We start from the raw sequence: 18,850 nt of genomic DNA on the forward strand, positions 1-18,850 counted from the left end.
TGCCCAGAGAGGTGGTGGATGCCCTGGCAACATTCCAGGCCAGGTCGGACGGGGCCCTGAGCGACCTGATCTAATGAAGATGTCCCTGCCCACGGCCGGGGGGGTGGGGGGGCGCACGGGGTGGGACGCGATGCCCTGAGCGGGTCCCTTCCCACCCAAACCAGCCTGTGGTCCTACGATCGCTCCCAGCCCCGCGGTTTCCCGCACCCCGCGGACGGGGCGGGGGGGGGGGGAGGGGGTGTTCCGCCGGCGCGGAGACCCGCGGGGGGGAGCCCGGGTGTGCGGAGCGCTGAGGCAGCGGCTGCGCTGCGCGGGAAGCGGATGGAGCCCGGGTGGGGGGAGCTGGGGGGGGGGCGCCCTTGCGCGGGCGGGCGGTGACGCCACAAAGGGCGCCCCGCCCCCGCCGCGCCCGCCCCACGTGCGCGCCGCCCCGCCGCGCGCGGCAGTGCGCAGCCGGCCGCCCCGCAGGCAGGTGGGAGCGCGGCGGGCGGCAGGGCCCCCGCCCCGCCCGGCCCCGGCCGCCATGGCCGCCTGCCCCCCGCCCCGCCGCCGCCGCCGCCGGCCGCCGCCGCCGCCGCCGCCAGACCCTCGCCCCGCCGCCTGAGGCAGCGCGGCCGGACGGGCAGCGCCTCGCCCGCTGCGCTGAGCCGCGCGGCGGCCCCGGCCCCGGCCGCCACCATGGGGGCCGCCGCCGCGCTCGCTGGCTTCCTCACGGTGAGTGTGGGGGGTGTGGGTCTGTGTCCCTGCGCCGCCCGCGCAAGATCCGCGGGGGTGGGGGTGGTGGGGTGTGTGTGTGTGCTGCAGTGCGGGGCTGCCTGCCCGCCCCCCCCGCCCGCGTGTGTGTGGGGGTGATGCCGCCGGTCTGGTGGGGGGCAGGCAAGGGGGTGTTTTGGGGCGGGATTCGTGTATTTGGGTGCCCCCCCCACGCCTCCGCGGCGCCCTGGGGTGAGCGGTGTCCCCCATCGTCCCTCCACCCCGACGCCCCCGCCCTGGCAGAGAGGGTACCGGGTGCGATGTCCCCTGCTCCATCCCCTCCATCCCCGTGTTACTGCGGGCGGGCGATGGGCGGCATCTTCTCCGCGGGTTTCATCCAGGGCTGTGCCGGGATGAGCCGATCCTTGCTTCACCCCCCTGCCCCGCTCCAGGAGCTCGGCACGGGGCTGGGATCCCCCCATCCATCCATGCATCCATCCCCCCCATCAGCCAATCCATCCCTCCCTCCATCCCTCCATCCATCCCTCCCAGCTGCTTTTCTTGCCACCCTTTGGACAGGCAGCAAAACTCCCCGCTGCTAATTGCAGGCAGCAGCCCTGACTCAACACTTATGTTTTCCGGCGGGTTCACCTCCAGCTTTACCTCCCCAGGTACGGCCCTTCCCAGCCAGCCCTTCGGGGCTCCATCCCTTCTTTTTTTTTGGGGGGGGGAGACGGTAATTCGGTGTGTCAGGCACATGCCGCAGCTGCTGCGGCTGGGTTGTGTAACCCAGGAGCACGCTTGCTCTTGAACTCAAGGTGGGTCTTAGCAAGCCGGTGCTGGCTCGAGAGGAAGCCGAGTAAACAAAAAATAATCTAAAGCTTGGGAGAGCATTAGAAACGGCCTCATTGCTCTGAAGGCGAAGGAGCAGCCGGGGTCGGTGCACGGTGCTGGCTGGGCTCTCCCCAGCGCCCGTTTCCCACGGGGAGGAGCGAGTGCGGCGGCACAGCTAGAAGATGAGATGCTGATGGGGAACTTGAGATATGGAGCTCCAGCTGGGATCCTGGAGGTCAGTCGGGAATGGCAGGTATAGGGGGAAGAGGAGGCGGGGGGCGGGGGGGGAAACCTGATATAAAAGCGTAGGGAAATCCACCAGCAATTTTGCAAAATAAAGCTGAGTCTGAGCAAACGTGTGTACATTGCTTGTGCGTGCGTGTACTCGAGCCTCTGCGTGTGCTGATCGTGCGGGCAAAAGAGCCGTAAGACGAAATTCCCCTTTGCTCCTGAGCTGGCAGGATGCTCCCTTGGCCAGCGGCCACGGTTTCTTCATCTCACATCTTCATCCTCAAAATTTCGGGCAACTCCCTTTGGCCCCCCACAAGGAGTTAATGTTCTTTCCAGCCCCACAAGGAGTTAATGTCCTTCCAGCCCCATGGCAGTGCCTTGGAATCGCCAGCTGCTGGTGCAGCAAACCCAAATCTGCCTGGTTTTTTGAGCGGTAGCCACGCGGCAGCGCTTGCGTAAGGCTGGTGTTGGCCATGGTTTCCCTTGCTTGGCGCGGGCTTTGGGTGGCTGCCGCAAGGTGGTTCCCACCATCTCTAGGACGGGAGGAAGTGGCCTCACAGTTGTGCTGGGGGAGGTTTAGATTAGACATTAGGAAAAATTTTTACACTGAAAAGGTTATCAAGTATTGGAACAGGCTGCCCAGGGAAGTGGTTGAGTCACCGTTCTGGAGGTGTTTAAAAGACGGGTAGACACAGTGCTTAGAGATATGTTTTAGTGGTGGTCTTTGTCAGAGTTAGGTTGATGGTTGAACTAGATGATCTGAAAGGTCCCTTCCAAACTCGTCAGTGCTATGATTCTGTGACACCCCCTCCCCACCCCAGTGCCCTCGCCTCAAACCGGCACCTTGTTGCCTTGCTTTGACTTGGGGCTTTGGGGGAACCCGGGGGATTTCATCTGCTTGGGGCAAACCCATGGCCACCGGGGATACTGGCGAGCTGCGGTCGGCGCTGGCTGCAGGAATAGCTGCTGGGTTCCCCTTCATGGGGACCAGACGTGCCGGCCGGTGGGTGCTGCTGTTCTGGCACCCTCGGCTGCCTGCGCTTGGCTCACGAGGCGTAGTAAAGGGGCTGCGGAGCAGAGGGAGCCCCAGACTCTCGGTTTCACAACCCCCAGCCCAGCTGCAATAGCCAGTCGCGTCGCAAGAAGCAGAAACTTGTTTTGCTCTTCGATACTCTCCTGACAGGCAATTTTTTTTTTGGAGTAACTTGATTCTTTTTACAGTGTGCGGGGCAGGAGATGGGCTCCTCCTGTCTGCAAAGTTACCGTAAAACTTCCAGACCGGTTTATTTGTCTTTCTGGGGTTTTGGTTTTTTTTCTTTTTTTTTTTTTTGTTTGTTTTTTTTTTTTTTTTCTCTTTTAATGTTGCAAGTGACTTCCCGGTGCTGGTCGGCGGAGGGTGCAGATGACCTTCGGGAAAGGCTGTGCAGCCCATCCCTGACCTGTGCCAAGGCATTGCCATGGAGCCAGCTGCCATTTCTACCAAATTGGACAGATTTTGCATGGAAACTGTTCCTGGAGTATCAATTTAGCACTGTCAGTCCGTGCTCGCTTACAGCTCTCTGCTCCTGCTCTTCTCTACCAGGGTCAAGTGCCCTGCGTTTAGCTGGCTTTTGTCATTTTTTCTCTTATTTTTATGATTTTTTTTTTAGGTTTCTCAGTGCCTCCCCGCAGGGCTGGTGGTGGGGCATTGCTGCCCACAACCCGAGGTGTTGACTGTCTCGAGGTGTCACCCCATTTCGGGACACAAATGTTGGTTGAGCCACCAACTTTCTGCTGGCGCCTTGGCTCACCGAGTGGGTTTGGGTCCTGAACGAGCCGCTGTGTCCCTGCCACGTCCCCATGCATGTGGCCCCTAAAAGCTATTTACTGTGCCAATTACCCGTGGGGTCTCTCCTGCAGCGTGCAGTTATTTATGAGGGTGATGGAGGCACAGCATAGATGTGACCATGGAGATGGAACCATCAAGCTGGGTGGTGGAGAGGTGGGTCATGCCCACCACAGCTGCGGCGTCCTTCTGGCTCAAGGGTTTGTCTGCAGCCGAGCGCGAAGGTTCCCTTGTCTGAGCCATTTCCCCGATGTGGGGAGGTGAAAATGAGAACGTTCCCCAGCCTGATCCGCTTTCCTTATGCCATAAAAACCTCCATGTGTTGGAGTAGGTGAAGGTGGCCAGGAATTGCCTTTGCTGGTGTGGTGGAGGGCCTCGGTGTGGAGCTCTTTGGGATCGTGGCCGCCTCATCCCACCTGACCCTTTTTTTGGCTTTAGTATCAGGAGCTGCTCCTGCATCGTGCACAGAGAGCGGCACTGAAAATGCTTGAAACCAGATCTGCTCAGACCTTGCACCGATTCCTTTTCTCTGTGTTTTTTTGTTACCCTATACACTTTCCTCGATATTGGAGTAATGAACTGAAATCCAGTGGCTAAGCAGAGCTCACTTCATTATTCTGTTGCGTTTGCCATTGAGACGGGGTGTATCAGCTAGAAAGGTCTGGTTCTGCGTGTTCCTGGGCAGTCTTGAGGATGAGGCACCAAACCAGCAGACGCTCCTTTTTTGTTGAGGATGTCCTCCTGGCCTTCTCTTTCAGGGATCGGCGTGGTGCCAGCCACCAAACCTGAGCAGCTGGATGGTTTTAGGGACCGTAAACACAAATCTGAATCAACAGAGGATGCTCAGTGCTGCTTAGCCTTCCCCCACTGGGACTTAACAGCCCAGAAAGCCAGCCACATCCTGGGCTGCATCAAAAGAAACGTGGCCAGCAGGGTAAGGGAGGGGATTCTGCCCCTCTGCTCTGCTCTGGTGAGACCCCACCTGGAGTCCTGTGTCCAGCTCTGGAGTCCTCAGCACAAGAAGGACATGGACCTGTTGGAGCCGGTCCAGCGGAGGACCATGGAGATGATCAGAGGGTTGGAACACCTCTGCTATGAGGACAGGCTGAGAGAGTTGGGGTTGTTCAGCCTGGAGAAGAGAAGGCTCTGGGGAGACCTTATAGTGGCCTTCCAGCACCTGAAGGGGGCCTACAGGAAGGATGGGGACGGACTCTTTATCAGGGAGTGTTATGATAGGATGAGGGGTAATGGTTTAAAACTGAAAGGGGGGAGGTTTAGATTGGATATCAGGAAGAAATTCTTTACTGTGAGGGTGGTGAAACACTGGAACAGGTTGCCCAGAGAAGCTGTGGCTGCCCCATCCCTGGAGGTGTTCAAGGCCAGGCTGGATGGGGCTTTGAACAACCTGGTCTAGTGGGAGGTGTCCCTGCCCATGGCAGGGGGGTTGGAACTAGATGATCTTTAAAGTCCCTTCCAACCCGAACCATTCTGTGATTCTATGACTTGCTGTTGTCCCTAAGCTTGGAAGTGCATGTGCAGCTGAAGATCTGGAGATGTTCAAGAGCACCAGTGCCACTTTGCTTGAGATAAGGTTTAAAAAAAAAAACAAAACACAAACAAACGGAAACAAACAAAAAATTAAGCTGGTGGTGTTAGGGTGGTGTGGGTCCCACTGACTTTGGTTCCCAGATGAGCGATGGAAAGATGCTGGAGATGGGAAGAAAAGGGAGAGCAGGACGGCACCCGTGGCACGTGCGGGGTTGTCCATGGGTTTCCTGAGGTCTAGCTTGATGCAGAGGGAGAAATTTGGATGTGAGCTGGTGGGGCAGGCCTGTCCCAACGCCCCAGCAACCGGCACGGGGAGGAGGATGAGTAGGTGACCCCCCCACACGACCTCGGGAGACCAGATCCCGCTGTGTCTGGTTTGCTAATTCAGGGTTGCGTCATGAAGATTGCGGGCGGCAGGTTTCCTTAGAGCCAGCTAAGCACTTTGTGAAATCATGTCTTAGGGGAGGGGAAAAAATAAAATGCATCCTGTAAGCCTTTGCTGCCTGCCAGGGCAGCAGCCCCGCTTTTTGTTTTAATTTGACGTGCCGTAATTAGCCTGACTGCCGCAGGATCCTCGTCAACTCCTACGGGCTTGCCTGCTTCTGCCTGCTCTGTAATCGCTGCTTCAGGAGAGGGGGGGAAAAAAGAAAAATTAAAAAAAATAATTTGAAGTGTTTTGTACAAATCCTGAGCCGTAAATTATTTAGCAGGTGAGAGAGAAATGTGCTGTGTGTTTCCAGGAAGCGAGAGACTGCACCAAAAATGACGCGGCGCAGCTTGCGGCTCTGCTGCGATGTGCCTTCTGCAGAGTCATGTTGTTGGGAGGCTTTTCTTTTTTTTCTTTTTCTCTTTTTTTTTTTTCTTTTTTTTTTCCCCCCCTTGCTTCTGAATATATTCTTGCTGGCTGATAGCCCGGAATAGGTAGCAGAGCAAGAGGCGAGGGCTTGTATAACACAGCCAAGTGATTTATGCGCCTGGCTGTGAAAAGCGTCAGGGTCTCTGGTCTTTTTAGCTTCAGTGTAGGAAAAGCGCCTTTGGAAATTCAAGGTAACGTTGGCCCGTCCCTCTCTCTCCCCCCCTCACTCAGCCTGCGGCTGTTTGAAAATGTTTGGGTTTTTTTTTTTTTTTTCCCTGTTGCTTTGCATGCTGTACGAGGTTGTGTCAGCCTTTCTTCTGATACGCCTTTTGTTCTTGGCGTCTTATCTCTGCTGGCATAACGGACGTTAAATCCGTGGACCAGAGGTCTTCTGGAGGAAGTGGAGGTCCTGCTTGGTAGATGGAGCTTCTCTTGTAGATGAAGCAGCCTCGATGCAAAGGAACTAAGAGAGTAAAGCCCCGGGATTGGAAATAGGTAGAGATAAACAGATTTGTAGCCATCATCTAGCCAAGCCCAGCTGGATGCAGTTCAGTGTCTAAAAACTGGGGACCTTTTACCTCCATCTGATGCAATGAGGAACTGAGTTACAGCAGAGCTCCTCAAAAAGCTTAAAAATAGCATCGGGTTTTCTCTCCTGTTGCTAATGCATCTGGTTTAAAGTGGGTTCAGATGTGGTTGGAGGCTCGAAGCAGAACATCCCTTGCGGTCTCACCAAACCCTACGCTTGCCCAGGGTCATAAAAACCCGTGGAAGGGCAGAGGGGCTGAGAAATAGTCCGGTAATGCCTGCTAGCCTGGATCTTGTCCCGGTTTGCGTTCTTTAGAAAGGTAACTATTTGAACAAGTGCGGGTGAATAAATACAGAGGAGGAAAGTTTTACAGGTCAGAGCTGCCACCTGTGTGTATTTATTGTCTTCTCAGCACGTCCCTGGCTCATGCTGGAGCCTCTCAGCCTTGAAAGGCAAAGCTGGTCTGAATTCTCCTGGGGTGGCCAGGTAGCACGTACTGCTGAAACACAATTAGCAGTATTTGCCACCCTGGCAGGGCTGCAGTGTAAATGATGCTTAGTCTCACCGAGAAGCGTGGTGTCAAATTTAAGAAATTATAATCGTAGCTGGCGATGTGTCTGGAGAGCGTGGTGCTGTCTGCACTGGTTCTCTTCCACCCTGACGTTGCCAAGGTCCTTCCCCTGCGTGTAGGAACATCTCTGTGGTCGCACGGGGACGTGCATCCCTCTGGGATGTGCTTTGTGATCCTGCAAGGGATCGCCGGCAGAGAGGGCTCCACTCGCGCCCTGTTGTTGACTAATACCTCCTGTCTGTCTTCCAGCTGCTCATGCTCCTTGGCACCGCTGATGGTCAGTCGAAGCTGACCTCCGAGCAGAATGCCATCGGCCTCTCCCCTGGCAAGTACCGCCACCTCGACCGTGCCACCAACAAAGAGCTGATCTGCGACAAATGTCCTGCAGGAACCTATGTGTCTAAACATTGTACGAAGAGTACCTTAAGGGAGTGCAGCCCTTGTCCAGATGGGACTTTTACCAAGCATGAGAACGGCATAGAGCGGTGCCACCCTTGTAGAAAACCCTGTGAACTGCCAATGATTGAGAAAACTCATTGTACTGCCTTGACTGACCGCGAGTGCACTTGCCTGTCTGGTACGTTTCAGACAAACGATACCTGCGTCCCTTACACGGTGTGCCCGGTCGGCTGGGGCGTCCGCAAGAAAGGAACCGAGACGGAAGACGTTAGGTGCAAGCCGTGCCCTCGTGGTACCTTTTCTGATGTGCCTTCTAGTGTGATGAAGTGCAAAACATACACTGACTGCTTTGCGAAAAACATGGTGGTCATCAAGCCAGGGACGAAGGAGAGCGACAATGTCTGTGGTTCTCCAGCGTCTCTTCCGAACACATCCTTGACTTCGTCAAGCACCGAAGCGGCTGAAGAGCCCTATGAAGTTCCACCAACCGCTCATCTTCCCAAAGGTAATGTCCACCACTGAAACAAAGGTGTGTTTTCGGTCGTGCGATTGCGTTCCTGGCTTGGTCGTGGGCTGTTAAAGGGCAGCCTGGTCTGTAGCATGGGTGGTGCTTTTGCTGGTGTTAGGATGAGGGGTAATGGCTTCAAACTGAAGGAGGGTAGATTTAGATTGGATATTAGGAAGAAATTCTTTACTGTGAGGGTGGTGAGGCACTGGAACAGGTTGCCCAGGGAATTTGTGGATGGCCCGTCCCTGGAGGTGTTCAAGGCCAGGCTGGATGGAGCTTTGAGCAGCCTGGTCTAGTGGGAGGTGTCCCTGCCCATGGCAGAGGGGTTGAAACTAGATGATTTTTCACATCCCTTCCAACCTAAACCATTCTGTGATTATGCTTTGTGGCCAGAAGGCAGCTCTAGGTTGCCCTCAGCTGCATTAAACCATGTTTAATAACATTTTCACTGACACTGCAGTCATGATTGGACTCCTGGCTGTCCTACTGTTTGGTTTGAAAGGACATCGCGTTCCCCAGCCTTGTTTCTTGTCTGTGTTGTGCTGGCACTGGTCTCTGTGTGTTCGTGGCAAACCTGAGCAGAGTGCAGCAGGAAAACCCTGGCAGGAGAGGAGCTTTGCTCCACCAGACTGCTTCCCTGATGGACTCACTGCTTTTGTGCCCGTGCTTTCCCTGCTGCATTTTGCCCCGTGCTGAGCCAGCGTATTGGCTTGAATGGGATCCATCGCCAAAACAGCTCTCCAGGAGCACAGGCTGTGCCGTACATTTTTTTTCTTTGTCCTCTAAGATTTCTATTAGTTGTCAGTGGTGGGGAGAACCAGGTTGAATTCCCCATTCTCTTATTTAGTTGAAAACGATACACCATGGCAGTCTTTAGGGAGATGCTTTAGCTGTGGCTGGTGCAGTGGCACTGTAGAACCCCATTTGAGGTGGTGCTTAACACTCCCTGGGAAGCAGCCTCCTTACAGTGTCTCAGGTGGGGCATTTTAATTAAAAAAAAAAAAAAAATGCAACTTTTGATGGCCTGAACACCTGAGTTGGTGAATACAATAGCGGGGAAGCGTTGCCAGTGACAGTGGTAGACTCCCACTGTTTCTCCTTTATTAGGTCTCAGAACTTGATATGGTGTTGACGTGTTATTGGGGGAAGATGGGAGGGTGTTTTCCTGAACTTTGAAATCAACTGGAGACAGTTGGGTAAAAGTTAAAGCATTTTCCGTGTTTGTATCCTGATCAGAGTGTTTTGGGTAACCACGTCAGAGGCAAAATCTCGTTACAGGTGGTTACACCCACTCTCTGTCTCATCTGGGATGAGACATGATCTTCAAAAGCCGAGTTTCTATAGCAAGCTCTAGTTTTGGCCACAAAAGCCCTCCCTTCCCCTTGTCACCAGGCTTTGGTCATGCAGCTGGCTGAGACCTGAGAGCTGTTGGTTGATAAGAAAGCGCAGTAAAGATGGAAGGTAGCTTTTAGAGGGAGGCTAGGTTGCTTCTATTGCTTCTGAAACCTGTTTTGTACTTGATGCATCCACAGCTGCTTGCAACACTGTTAAAAAAAAGTTTGTGGTTCCTTAAACAAAATGTGGTAGAGAGATACTAAGCCTCCAAATTTTCATGTGTTTCTAGCCCAAATACCACATTTTCTGGATTTGGAATGAAACCCGTGCTCATAAACCTAAGAAACCTCAAAGTTTTAGGTTTTTTGAGAGGTATTGAATGTACAAACACAGATTGACAGCATGCCTTTAGTCACTTGGGTTGTTTTGTTTTGGTTTTGTTTGTGTGTTTGTTTTTGTTTGTTTTTTTTTTTTAAAACAAACTGCCACTAGCCTTAACCAACAAGGGTCAATTTTATCTTGAACCTGCCTCTGTAACCATACCCATCTGTTCCCAGAGCCAAACCTCAACTTCACCTTTTCCCCTTCTTGCTGCCTGGCATTGAGTTTCTGTCTGCTGGCCAGGCAGATGCTCAGGCAGGTCTTAGACTGTGACATGATGCCATATCCCATCTCCGGTGCCATTACACTGAGCTCTCGTCTCCTTTCACAGGTTTGAATTCTTCAGTTCCCGATTTTGTCCCCTCTCCTGTGCCACACACATCCAGCAGCACAGCGGGGCCAGCGGGCTACCACAATGAGACCTCGGCCAACGAGACGGAAAGCACCAGTGGGACCCTAGTGGGCTCCAGCACTGCTGGCCAGGCGCAGAGCTACCGGCACAAGCAGACCAGCCAAGCGCTGGAGAAACAGCCATCACTGGAGATGGCGGGGGGCGACAAGTCCAACGTCCCATACAGGCCCCCCCGGCGAGGTCAGCAGAACGTCCACCAGCACTTCGACATCAACGAACACTTGCCGTGGATGATCGTCCTCTTCCTGCTGCTGGTCCTGGTGGTTATTGTCGTCTGCAGTGTCAGGAAGAGCTCACGGACTCTGAAGAAGGGACCCAGGCAAGATCCCAGTGCCATTGTGGAAAAAGCTATTATGAAAAAGTCCACCACCCCCACGCAGAACAGGGAGAAGTGGATCTATTACTGCAACGGGCACGGTGAGCAGTGGCGACCGGGGGCTGTAGGGGGTAGTGTCCTCTGTGGTGCTTTGGAGGAGCTGCCCCCACGTTAAGTGACCGCTTGCTTTTCTGACCTGCTGGGTCTTGCAGCAAGGACAAAGCCCATGTACTGGTTCCTCAGATGTTTCTTCATCCTTGGCTTCTCCCTATCCCTGTTCCCATGGTGTGTCCCTGCTCCTGAAAGAAGAGTTAATGGAGGGAATGTCACTTGCTCTCCTCAGCTCTTCTCCTTCCCACCCATTCTTGGTAGAAGGATCTTAAATGAAGGCTCCCTTCCCTTCCTGTCCCCCCCCCCCCCTTCCCCCTTCTCTGTTTCACTCCTTATTTTCTTGGTTGCTCAGACATAGGTCTGGTTGTCTTTTGTGTTATCCTTTTTCCTGTCTTCTTCTTTCTGGAAGGCTGAGTCATCCCCTGCCTCTTGGCAGTGCCTCAATTTCAGGTTCTTAGCCCTAAATCCCGACTGCTGGCTTGTGTCCCCAGCCCTTCGCCCATGCTGGAGCCAGGAACGTTGTGTCGTGGAGGCGTACAGCTCCATGAGTGTCGTGGGGTCTTCCTGGAGGCTCTGCTTCTCAGTTTTTTCTGTTCTTTTGGTGGATGACTTGCTGTCAGCTTTTTGATGAGACTTTAAAGATGACCCGCTGTGGTCATTAAATGGAAATTTGTAAAAATCAATGATAAATTAACGGTGGCATGAATGTGAGCACCAAGCAGCCATGATCTCCCTACTATGATACATGGTTCTTCCTCTGCAAAGCTGTGGTGGTGATTTTCACCCCCCTTTACCCTGTGCAGACAGACAGCACTGATGAGTCCTTACTGTTTGGGTTGAGGTTGCTCAACCTGAAACATCTCTTCACAGTTAACCTTTAGAAAAGCACATTTAACAAGGGGGGGCCAAACAAAGAGTGGATTGAAAAAAAAGATTGGAGGGTTTAAGAGAGATCAGTGCTTGATGAAAGTTATCCTTGAGTGCTTAAGTACAAAGCAAAGAAGGCTTTGAGTAGGGCGTCTCCTGTCATGTACTCTCTTCTCCTTCCTGCTACACTTTGTTTGCCTTCGTCAATGCATTTATAGAACCAGTAAGGTCTTGTTGGAATTAGTTCTGTGCCTTCTGTTGTGTTTGTGCTATTTCTCAGTTCCCTTTTAACTCTTTTGAATCCTTGGGGTGCAGTTTCTTGATCTTTTTTCCGTTGTGATAACTTTTTCCAGTAACCCCTGTGCTCCATTGTCCCTAAAATCTGTGGTACCCAAAATGTGGTCCTTGGGGTGATGGTGAGTGATCTGCAACGGGGTTGCAGAACCTTGTTAAACACCCTTATTTGTGGGCGCTACCAGAAATACTGCAAAGCTTTGGCCATGGTTCGTTGGCCAAAAGTGACTGGTTGTTACTAACTTGTAGTAACTTTTTTCCCCATTACCTTAATTACCCATTGGTTGATTTTCTCACTTTCCTGTTTTTTTTTGAGCAGCGAGTGTGGTTATCTCAGAGCAGGGGCTGAATTTGAACAGGGTGGGGAGCGATCGAGCGCAGGGAGCAGACCAAGTTGCTTTGGGCGGGTGCAGCTCTGGTTTGTAACCTGGCGTTTCAGATCCTGTGCCACAGCTGGCCCTTCTCCTGGAGGCCGAGTTGGAGCTGCCTTTGTGGGCAGTGGTATGGGGGCAGCTTTGTGGGGGCATTTTGCTCACCAAGCGTGATTCAGGTTAAAGAACTGTGGGTAAGAGCAGGTGATAACATGGTGAGCAACGAGACTCTGTAAACCCATGTAGGTATAACCTCACAGTTCTGGTCATCCTTTGGGGGACAGCATCATTCATGGGTCATCCATGAGTTGTTCTGGTCTTCTCTGTCATCCCTTAATAGCTGAATTGAGCCAGTGTGTCAAGTTCACAAGATGTTTGCAAAGTTTTCCCCTTGCCATGGGAAATGAGCTGGTTGTAACAGCAAAAAACACGCGTAGGTGATAAACTGTCCCAGTACCTGATCAAGCGGCTGAGGTCTGGAAGTGAATTGCGTTGTTATGCTGGGCGGTTTTGCACATCCCTCGCAGTCATTCGTGCCATAGTCACGCTGGTTCCGTGTTGGCTTGGGTGGCTTCATGACTTCCTCCTGCCGCTGAATGTCCTCAGTTGAACTTGGTGCAGTGAAGGCAGGCAGATGAACGCAAACCAATTAGTGCTTTGTCTTGCTTTTAGCGCAGCTCTGGTGTTGCCTGAATCACATTGCGTTAGCTGGAAGGGCTTTGCTCATTAGTTCTTTCTTGGTGGTGGTGCTCTGTCATGTCAGATAGGGAAATTGTTCTCCTCCCATGGTGGTTTATAAATCCCTCTTTGGTTTTCCTATTGAAACGTCTGACTCTTAAGACTGTTTACTTGAAACAAGAGAAGATGTAGTGCCATAGAGGAATTGACCTTTTATTTAATAACCGGCCGTACAGCTAAGATGTACTGCAGAGCTGCAGCGTCATGGCTTAGTTTTCTGCTGCTTCGGCAGTCTTTGTACCCAAATCATGCTTCACCCTGAAGCAGCATTTCAGACAAGGCTGAATATAGCCAGGAACAAACTTCAGGCTGCTGCAGAGAGGAAATCTTTCCCCTCCTGTACTGCTTGTGCAGATCCCTCCATGGTAGGCAGCCAGAGCAAAGCCTCCATAGATGCGAGGACCACAAGCTGCTCCCCAGGTCGTCAGGTGCCAGCCTGGTTTGTGGTTGCACTAGGGACGTGGAGGGCAAATTAGGTTTAAATCGTCTTCTGGGGCTGGGGGTGAAGCCCGGGGGTCTGGTATTGGCAGCGTGCCGACATCCATATGACTTCCCCACCTATGTGGTGGTTGGCCGTGCCAAGGAGTTGAGGTGTGTTTATTGCCGGGGCGAAGCCTGTGTACGTAGCTCTTGCGCACAGTCTCCCCCCGCTTCCTCCTGGTTTACCATCTCCTCCCTCCTAATCCTTTCGGTAAACAGCTTTAACCTTTGAAAGGCAAGACCGGGTCTGACGTAGGTGCTGCAGCCTCTGCTCGGAGGAGCTGTGCTTGGGCGGCTGCTCTTGCACCGGCACCCTGTGCATCTCCTGTGATGACGGGAGCACGGCTGGCATCCAAGGCTTTGTCCACTTGGCGGATTTTATTATCGATTTTTGTTACTGATTTCATAAAGGTTCTGTGTGAAGCGTAGTCAGGGAGGCAGCAGTGCTGGAGCAAAGTCATCTCGCTGTGATTGGGCTTCTTTCCAAAAGAAGAGGATTTTAGGGTAGAAGTGGTGGCTCAGACTGTTGCCCGGTTGCTGATGGTGTTTGATATACCGAGTTGCTTACGTAGTTGAGATACGCCTGCGATCCTGAGCAGCGGTTGTTGTCATGGGGTGTTTCACTTGTCCTCATCTTCCCATGAGGTGGTATCTGTGCCCTGTGCTCTCTCTGGGCATAATACGTGCCTTAAATAACAGCCCAAACCTAAAATTAGCAGTAGCTTGGGAGGCTGGTGTTAAAACAAGACCTGTGTCCTTAACATGGACGTGGTCCAGCCAAGATGGCGAATGCCGATGATTCTCGCTGGATTAAATGGTTCAGAGGTCTGGGAAATGCTTGCGATGACTAATGGCCTGAGTTAGCAGCCAGCCTACTTCCACGTCTGTCCTCACGTCTGTCCCCATGGCGGGGCCTGTCCCCAAAGCCCCCAGGTCTCGCCTGCCTGGGATCGTGAAGGTAGAGCAGCACCAATGGTGGAGCTGTGGTTGGAGAAGCTGGGCCTCTTGCTGCTTCAGCTGGCTCTTACTCTCTAGCCCTGCAGATGGGAATCCAAAGGGGAAAAGTAGTTTGCCAAAGATTTCCAAAGAAATTATCAGCGTGGCGCCTGCACGACATGGGCACGGGGCTGATAGCGCTCTGTGGTCTTAACCTTGTATGACTGCTTTCTTTTAGAAGATTAGGAACTGTCAACATGCTGGAAACATTTTCTTCTAAACAGTCCCTTCATTTTAGCGAATGCCCATTTCTGTTGTTCTTCTGTTTCCAAAGGCAAGGAATTGAACTTGTAATAAAAATGGAGACTTGAATCCTGTCTCGTGAATGTCTTGGAAATGCCAAATTCGGCATCGGCCTATGCCAAACATGACGATGGGCTTGCAGGCATCCTGCAGGCATCGGTGATAGTGTTGCCTTTGGCTTTCACCCATTGAGTAGCAGAGGATGAAAGGCAAAGACGGTGTAAAACGTTACGGTTTTGGGTGAAACCTCCAGTGATAGAAGAAGCTGCCTGAAATGATCTGCCAAGAGGCAAGAAGAGTTTGGTGATTTTTTTTTTTTTTTTTTTTCGGAGTTGAAAGACTGAAGAATAGTTCTTGGCAGCGCTGGCCTGGCATGAGATGCCACTTCCCTTTTATTTTTCTTCAAGTCTGGTAATTGCACATTATTGCAGTGGGTGGTGAGAGCGAAGCCAGGAAGCCTCCGGTTAAATAATCAGAGAAATAAACTGTTCTGCAGAAGCTGTTTGCAGCTGAGGTAGAGCTGAGGCTGCTTCTACTCTTGCAGGTAGAAGAGTACGTACTGAAAATGGCGCAGGATCGAAAGCAGAGTGGGGAGGTGAGGGGTGATGGTGGAAAGATGGGGAATTTGAGGATTTGGGGGTCTTGGTTGCTCAGCTGTCAGGATGCCCGGTTTTCAGCATGTTGGGAGCTGGGATCGTCTCGGTTGGTGATTTGTAGGGAATGGCTGTTGGCTTGCAGCTCGGTTGTTGTAGGACCAGGTTTGAGCTTGGTCTGCTCCATAGCAAGTTGGTAAGGGTGTTGAAGAGGGACCAGAGCCTCGCTGGAAAGCCCTGTGCCATGGAGAACCTGACCCTGTGCTGCAGCTCCGAAGCGTCCCCATGTGAATGTTACCAGCGGGTGTGTTGGCAGTGTGCATCGGGACGTCTCGGGTCATTGCAGGCTTGTCCTCACATGGAATCAGATACTCATTTATTGTTAGTGTTGGAAGATGCTTATCAGAGTAAAATTACTTCTTTTTTTTTTTTTTTAAAGAGTCAGCACACTGACTAAACAAGCCCACACATAACCGTAATCTTTTCTGTAGATCCATCATCTAATGAAGGGAAGCAAGTGCATGGAAACAACCCAGCAGTGGATATCCTTCCTCGAGTCCGGTGTCACTTCCTTCTCAACTGCTACCCTGAATAAGGAAACCCAGCTGCAGGGATGGCGCTTGCAGGTCTATGGGGTGACTCTAGATGCTACTTCAGGACCCCTCCTTAGTGCTTCTATGGGTAAATGAGATGAAAGACATGTAGTAGGCATGGGTTTCTCTGTAGGGTTAGTTTTTCCTTTGATCAGCTCCTAGATGGGTAACAGCTTGTTTGGCAGGAGCATCACGCTGGGAGGCAGGGTGAGGATGGAGGAGCTGCTGTGGAAACACACCTCTGGGGACTCCGTCTCATCTGCACATCTGCAGAGCGTCGGGAGGAGCCGTGGGGTTAAAAGCTTCACCACTCTCAGACTGTGGTGGCCTCAAGGTTTTGTGCCCTGACCACAGGTAGGGCAGAGATGGCCAGCAGCATCTCAAGAGGGCAGGTGTGCCCATTGCTGCTAACATAATTTGGTAATTGCGGTTACGCCCGGAGAGGAGCGGCCCTGGGCTTGTGTGCAAACCCTAATATGACTCTGGCAGGCAGAGCATGAAATGAGGGATTAATGTCTGTCTACCTGCCAAAACGGAGAGGCAGAAGGTGGTGTTGTGGTTTGGTTTTTTTTTTCCAAAGCAGTCTCTTCTGGCATCTGCAGCTTAATGATCTGTAGATGACCGCTTGTCCTCTAACATTAGTCAGCCTGTCTACCTCTGCAAAGTGGGATCCAGGCGGAAAGGGAGCTTATTCAATTGGAATCATAGAGTGGTTTAGGTTGGAAGGGACCTTAAAGACCATCTAGTTCCAACGCCCCTGCCATGGGCAGGGACACCTCCCACTAGACCAGGTTGCTCAAAGCCCCATCCAGCCTGGCCTTGAACACCTCCAGGGATGAGCCATCGACAGCTTCTCTGAGCAACCGGTGCCAGGGTCTTAACACCCTCATAATGAAAAACTTCTTTCTGATACCTAATCTAAATCTCCCTTCTTTCAGTTTGAAGCCATTACCCCGTGTCCTATCGCTAGATGCATTGTAAAAAGTCCCTCTCCAGCTTTCTTGTAGGCCCCCTTCCGATACTGGAAGGCAAATATAAGGTCTTCCGGAGCCTTCTCTCCTCCAGGCTGAACAACCCCAACTCTCTGACTGCCTTCACAACAGAGGTGCTCCAGCCCTCTGATCATCTTCTGGACCTGCTCCAACAGGTCCGTGTCCTCCTTCTTGTGCTGGAAGGGGCAGGTATGTAGTGGGCACCAGGAGAACTATGTATGCTGTTTTACTTCTGAGCCTTGAAACAGGGATGCTCCATTGCTGGAGCTTGTTGGGCTGTGTGGGACCTCTGTGTTTCATGCTACGAGTGCTCCAGCATTGGTGTGATGCTTCACTTTGGGGTGGGATGAAGCAGCCCTTCGTCTGCAGTGGAAACCTCTGCCGTGGGTGCTTTGGGGTGACATCGGATGAGTTCAGAGCACCATCTTCCTCAAACTGCTCGACTCAAAACTTTGCTCAGGTTTGCCCCAAACTCATCCTTGACCTCTCGGGAAGCTGCAGGGTTTCCATAGGGTTTATGCAGGAGGTGACCAAGGCTTCGTGGTGAAAGGGAGCCTTGGAAGACACGAACGAGGGAGACTGGTCTTCTGCTTAGAGAGATGGAAACCTAATAGTGTGCAGGTTTATCACATCTCGCTCCTGAGCCTTATTGCATTAGCAGGCCTGAAGACCCCCGTGCTTCATCACGTTTAATGTGTGTTACTACACAAGCCATCTATCCAATGTACGCAGGGCTGTGTGGAGCTGCCTGGGGAAACTGGTATGTTTGCTCCCAAATCTGCTTCAAAAAAAAAAAAAAAAAAAAAGGGAAGAAAAAACCCAAACTATCCCATGGTCAAAATTCCTGGGTGGCCCCTGGATTCGTTTAATAAGGGATCGGGATTTGTGCCCAGCTGTTAAGGTGTAGGGTCGAGTGTCGGAGGCAGGGCAGCTCTGCGGGGAGAGGAGGGTTGTCCTTGTTTTTTGGCCAAAAACCCGGCACCAGTTTCTGTGCTGGGAAGGGCTGTGATTTCTCGCATCCGTAAGGCTCTCACTCATAACTCCTCGAATAACAAGGCAGATATTTTTTTCCTCGCTTGCCAAGGCTTTTTCTGGGGGAAAGAAATGCAGGAGGCGAATTTAATCCTGGGGTTGGCATCTGCGGGTGTCTGGATATTTATATGGCTCTGCTTGCTCAGGGTTACCAGCTGTCCAAGAGGGTTATAATGAAGATTAACTCTGTGAAAGCCGTTTAAAAGTTAATAATTACATAAAATACTTACGCTGGCCGTTCCCTTTTAAACGAAAGGAAGAGCAAGTCTATTCTGCAGGTCCCCAACGCCAGTGTAGGGATACACGCAGGGAGGGCATCCCGTGGTGGTGGGCAGGAGCTCCTGTGGGTCTCGGGAGAGTTGGACCAAAGGTGCTCTTATAGAGGTAACTTCAACGTAGGGTGTGGTGGGAAGGGAGGTCTTGTCTTGTGCTGACCCTCACGTTCCCAGATCTGAAACATGTTTGTAACCGCATGTGGCTGATCACAAGCCTTCTTCGACTGCTTGGTTTGGTTATTTTTCAGAGAGCGTGTGGGAAGTGTTTTGTCAGGAGTCTGTTTCCTGCCCTGCAAGACTTTTTTGGTTTTTAAAAGAAAAACAAACACCACTGTTTAGTGGTTTGTTGTCCAAACTTCACTCGCGGAGGATGTGAATCACTGGCTCCTGGGAGGGTCTGGTACCAGCGCTGTACTCCATGGGAAAACTACGAAATCACTGATGAGTCTTCATAAGTGTGTCCTCTCCTCCTGTCCAGACAAAGGTTCTTGTTAGAATCCTAGGAAGGTTTGGGTTGGAAGGGATTTTCAAAGGTCATCTCGTTCCAACCCCCCTGCCTTGGGCAGGGACACCTCCCACTACACCAGGCTGCTCAAAACCCCATCCAGCCTGGCCTTGAACACCTCCAGGGATGGGGCATCCACAGCTTCCCTGGGCAACCTGTTCCAGCGCCTCACCACCCTCACAGTAGAGAATTCCTTCCTTATGTCCAATCTAAATCTACTCTTTTTCAGTTTAAAACCATTGTCCCTTGTCCTGTAACTACAGGCTCTGGTAAAATGTCTTTCTCCCTCTTTCTTATAAGCCCTCTTTAAGTACCAGAAGGC

At 52.2% G+C, this 18,850-nt stretch overlaps 1 protein-coding gene across 2 annotated transcripts in view; it reads left to right on the forward strand.

The window, feature by feature from the left end:
* Positions 1-532: 532 nt before the first annotated feature.
* Positions 533-18,850, forward strand: part of TNFRSF21 (TNF receptor superfamily member 21) — a 38,231-nt gene continuing 19,913 nt past the window's right edge. The window contains exons 1-3 of one of the 2 annotated variants that reach the window (XM_074582028.1): positions 533-714; positions 7,337-7,991; positions 10,042-10,539. In XM_074582028.1, coding sequence (XP_074438129.1) covers positions 679-714; positions 7,337-7,991; positions 10,042-10,539 — 1,189 coding nt within the window. In that variant the 5' untranslated portion in view covers positions 533-678. The remainder of the gene's footprint in view (positions 715-7,336; positions 7,992-10,041; positions 10,540-18,850) is intronic. The other variant, XM_074582027.1, reaches the window with a different exon arrangement.

The sequence above is a fragment of the Larus michahellis genome, chromosome 3 (assembly GCF_964199755.1).
Source record: "Larus michahellis chromosome 3, bLarMic1.1, whole genome shotgun sequence".
In the NCBI taxonomy this organism is placed as follows: domain Eukaryota; kingdom Metazoa; phylum Chordata; class Aves; order Charadriiformes; family Laridae; genus Larus; species Larus michahellis.